Here is a 4,447-nt window from a genome sequence, read left to right on the forward strand (position 1 = left end):
TAGCATATACCTCCTATTGAAAAAGCTAATGACTGCTTCAATAACTTTTCCACCTATGACATTCCAATAGAACTTGAAGAAGAGGGCTGACATCCCATCAGGGCCAGGAGCCTTGTTAGATCCCATGCTAAATACCACTTTTTTGATTTCATCTGCAGTGGGAATCTTTGTTAACATCTCTATGTCATCTTGGGATAAACTTGGAGAAATAAGGCCATCTAAATTATTTGGAATAGAAGGACTGGATGATTAAACAAACCTGTAAAAAATTCCACAAAGCATTTTCCAATATCTTCTCTGCTTAAGATCCAATTCTCCTATTGATTTTTTAGAAAGTCAATTGCATTCCTCCTTCTCCTAACAATTGTTGAGAGATGGACGAATTTTGTATTTAAATCTGTTGCTGGTAGCCATTTGGTTTGAGATTTTTGTTTCCATAATGATTCCTCTCTTATCAGCCACTCATGAAGCTCTAAATTTGTATTAGCTTCTTTCTCCAAGTTCTCTGATGTGGGCTCTTCCTTCTGGATTTGATCAAGTTGATTCCATTTCTCCTTAATCTTGGTCTGGATATTTCCAAACCAATCTCTATTCCATCTATGCAAGTCTTCCTTCGTCTCCTTAATCTTCTTGCAAACTTTGAACATAGGGGTCCCATTGAACCCTTTCTTCCAAGCATTCTCAACAACAAACATGCTGGTTTCATCTCTAGTCCATGCTTCGACAAACTTGAAAGGCTTTTTGCCTTGTCCCTGTTCTCCATTAGTATTAAGGACTATTGGGGAATGGTCTGATGATGAGGCCGGAACATGTTTAACAGTAGCTCTAGGGAAAATGAATCTCCATATCTCATTTGCAAACCCACGATCTAGTCTTTCCTTGATATTTGCTAAGCCCTCCCTCTTATTCGACCAAGTATAAGGATCTTACGAGAACTGAAGGTCAATAAGACCATTTTTATCAATTACAGCATTTGGACCTCCTTTGGATGGAGTTGCAATTGGCTTGCCTCCCTTTTATCAGCTTGAGAAAAAACATGATTAAAATCCCTAAGACATAGCCATCCCCCATTAAAGGCTTCTCCTACCTTATCAACATCATCCCAAAATGTTCCTCTATTATTCCTATTTGGAGGGCCATACACCAATGATATCATCCATGGCTCATTTACTGGATCAAAGAAAACCAAGCCATTAATCATGTTATTACACTTTGAAGTGATCTCCATATCAACTCCAATTTTCCACCCAACTATAAGCCCACCTTTCTTCCCTTTGGGATTAACAAAATCCAAGTTATAAAACCCCAGAGACACCAAGAACTTCCTTACTCTATCTATGGGAATCTTAGTTTCAAATAAAAATACTACATCTGGGCCAATATCCCTTATTAAAGCTCGTAAAGCTCTCTTTGCCGCAGCTCGAGCCAAGCCACAACAATTCCAAGATAGGACAATCATGGCTGAGTTGGGGGCATGGTAAGGCCCTCCTCCTCAGCCATTTTGGATGTAAGGGAAGGATCATTACAGGGAGAGTGATAACTTCCAGAGCTTACCTCTTGTGGAGAGCTACAAGTTTGTAGATAGGAATGTTCCTTAGCCAAAACTTTCATCTTCTTTTTATGAATGGGGCTGCATTTGCTGGTATTTCTCTGTTGGGGCTAGAGTAGTCTGATTGGTGGGTTGATGGGCTATTTTAAGCAAACCGAAGCCCACTTTTGTGAGCTTAATAGCCCTTTTGCTAGGTAGCCAATCTTCTGCTTCTAATTTCCTTTTCACTCCCAACTTGTAGGTTTCATTCTTCTAACTTACACTACTGCCTTGTTAATGATCAGGCTCGATAGTTAAATTGGGTTTGCCTTCATTATAAAAAATAGTCCATGAAAGCCTAATTAGAAGAGTTGGATCCATAATTTCCGAGTTAGCTGTGGGCCCATTCAGTTGGTCAAGTGGAGTTGATATTTGTGGGATGTTTCTGGATGCTTCAAGATCTAAGGTTTGAATTTTTGGGATTTCACTATAGTCAGAATCTTGGGATGAGTTATTGGTTTGGTTGATATTTGAGACATGTGGGTTGGTGACATCAGAAAGTTCAGTTTCCATGGGGAGAGTAGTTGGTTTGCTTAAGGAGGAAGGTTGGAGAGGTTTACCTGGACAAAGCTGCTTTGAGGTGACATTGGCTGCCAACTCTTCAAATCTTGTTAGAAAATTCCTCAAGCCTTCCACCAGATCACTTGAGGATTCATACTAATTCTCAATACTTGCTTTCTCCAGCACGTATTCTACACGCCTGTTAGCTTCAGACTACATGGAGTTTTGGTGTCCCTCAGGAATTCCTTCATCTGAGTTGGCTATGTCTGCCAAGAATTCTACCCATCTTGTTGTTCTTTTCCCTACAATCTCCGCTTTCATCCAAGGCCCAAATCCATAAGGTTCTTTCCCATTAGAATTTGTTGCTGTAGATTCAGTTCTCGGACATCTGTCCTTTAAATGCCCCAATCTACCACATTTATAACAAAAATCAGCAACCCTCTCATATTTAAACTGTATCCACAAATCAGCATGAGGGCTTCTATCCAAGAAGAACCTGCTCTAGAGAGGATCTTCAATTTTAAGTTCTATTTTGACTCTTATGAATTTACTCATAAATACTCCCCTAAACAGCATGCTTTCTATAACTTTGAATTGTAAATTTGATATATAGAAGCGTAGTCTGTGAAAAGCAATAAGTCTAATGAGTCATGAGCCTTGACATAATGGATCTATTTTTTTTAAAGATAGTTTTAATCGGCGATTGCTCTTTATCATTAGACCAAGATATCAATTGATTTTTTGGTGTAGGCAGAGATCGAACTCTATATATTTCATTTGACAATAAGAAACTTTACTAGTTGAACTAATTGACACCCACACAATAGGGCCAATTTGCTCATAAGGTGTGTTTTTTAGTGTTTAGTGTGTCAAATGCTAAAATTTTAGCATTTGGTACACCTGCTACCAATGCTAGCTCTTAATGAATCATTCTAGAAAAATTTTAAATACGAGTTCATTCAAAGTTTCATTTTTTTTTTTTAGAATTATGCAAACAAGAATGCCTAACTTGAATTTTGACCATTATTAACTGTTGGTAAACTATTTTTAATGGTATTTTGCTGGTCACGACTCTTCAATGGTGTCTCTTCATTATTTATATATGTATATTTGGAATTCTCAAGAATTGCTATTTATAGGTTTTATTGTACCCTAGAGAATGGATACTTTAAAGTAATCCTTTTGCAAACTTCTTAGAGTGGGAGAAAAGGGAAAAATTTTGTTGCTTACAAGTATGCAGCAATTGCTGTATATATGATTATGTGGTAGCAAAAAGAAAGTGACAAGTGTCTAAGAGTCCACCAGATTATGTGCATTGTACATGACCCTTGGACACATGTTGATTTCTTTTTGCTTCCTCATAACCCATTATGAAGCAAAATCTCTCTCAGGAGCAAATATCCTCTTAAATGAAAACTCTTGATTCTTCTTCTTTTTTATAAATAAATTCAAAGGTGGAGAAAAAGAGGATCTTATGTGCAGTTTTCAAAATTATAAAATAATATTTTGTTAATTTGGACAAATTCAATTGAACTAACTTTACATGCTGGCAAGACAAGATGTAATTTCTAATTTTATGATAATTTGCAATCACTTCCTAAACTGACTCTTGAAGAAACTGGTGCAATCTAGGCAAAAACTTGAAGTAGATGAACTTGTTATAGTGACCATATTTTGAACATTCTAATTGATCAGTTGTATGATTTTTTTTAAATTGTAAAATGGCTATAGGTATATAGCATTTAGAATTGCTTTCTGAAGATAACATTTAAATAAAAGCAACAATAACATAAATATAAACATAAACATAACGAGGATAATTTTATTGTACTCATAAATATAAAGTTTTTTTGACAAATAAAAGCATTAGAAAATGTTTATATATAAAAAATTATATCAATTTTGAATTTATTAGGGTTTTGAAAAATTTATTTAATACATATATTTAGTAATGTCATATGTATCATGTGTATTTTGAATCCACGTATCAATGTTGATATTTATGAATATTGGCTTCATGTATTTATTTATTTATTATTATTTTTTGCATAATATTTTAGGCACATTCCATAGGAAGTTTTTAGTTCTTTTGACCACTCTTAAATCAACCCTCAAGTACCAAGTGAAAATGTTTTGTAGATGAATATGTTAAATTTTTAGTAATTAAATTGAAGAGCATGTGCCAAACTAACAATTATTTTAACATGCAAAAAAATAAATCTAATAAATAAACTATTCATTGAGTGGATTATAATGTCCAAGATTTATATAATCTGGGAGAATAAAACAATTTATTAATTAAAATTGTCATACAAATTGGATTTTAGAACATAAATCCCAATAGATCAACCAATAGAA

General features: G+C 34.8%; 1 protein-coding gene across 1 annotated transcript; it reads right to left on the reverse strand.

Moving 5' to 3' along the window:
* Positions 1 to 317: 317 nt before the first annotated feature.
* LOC115985529 lies at positions 318 to 1,459 on the reverse strand. Its single transcript, XM_031108470.1, has 3 exons — positions 1,088 to 1,459; positions 931 to 1,013; positions 318 to 825 (listed from the first exon to the last, which is right to left on the reverse strand). Exons 1-3 carry the CDS (start codon positions 1,457 to 1,459, stop codon positions 318 to 320), a joined length of 963 nt encoding a protein of 320 aa, XP_030964330.1.
* Positions 1,460 to 4,447: the final 2,988 nt, after the last annotated feature.

The sequence above is a fragment of the Quercus lobata genome, chromosome 4 (assembly GCF_001633185.2).
Source record: "Quercus lobata isolate SW786 chromosome 4, ValleyOak3.0 Primary Assembly, whole genome shotgun sequence".
Taxonomy (NCBI): Eukaryota; Viridiplantae; Streptophyta; class Magnoliopsida; order Fagales; family Fagaceae; genus Quercus; species Quercus lobata.

What these genes read in the sequence shown, in the direction of transcription:
- LOC115985529 (XM_031108470.1), bottom strand. Translation starts at nt 1,459, where the DNA reads ATGATTGTCCTATCTTGGAATTGTTGTGGCTTGGCTCGAGCTGCGGCA. An exon ending in TTTGGGATGATGTTGATAAG is followed by an intron (nt 1,014 to 1,087) that starts GTAGGAGAAGCC and finishes AGCTGATAAAAG; the next exon opens with GGAGGCAAGCCAATTGCAAC. An exon ending in CTTATTGACCTTCAGTTCTC is followed by an intron (nt 826 to 930) that starts GTAAGATCCTTA and finishes CATTTTCCCTAG; the next exon opens with AGCTACTGTTAAACATGTTC.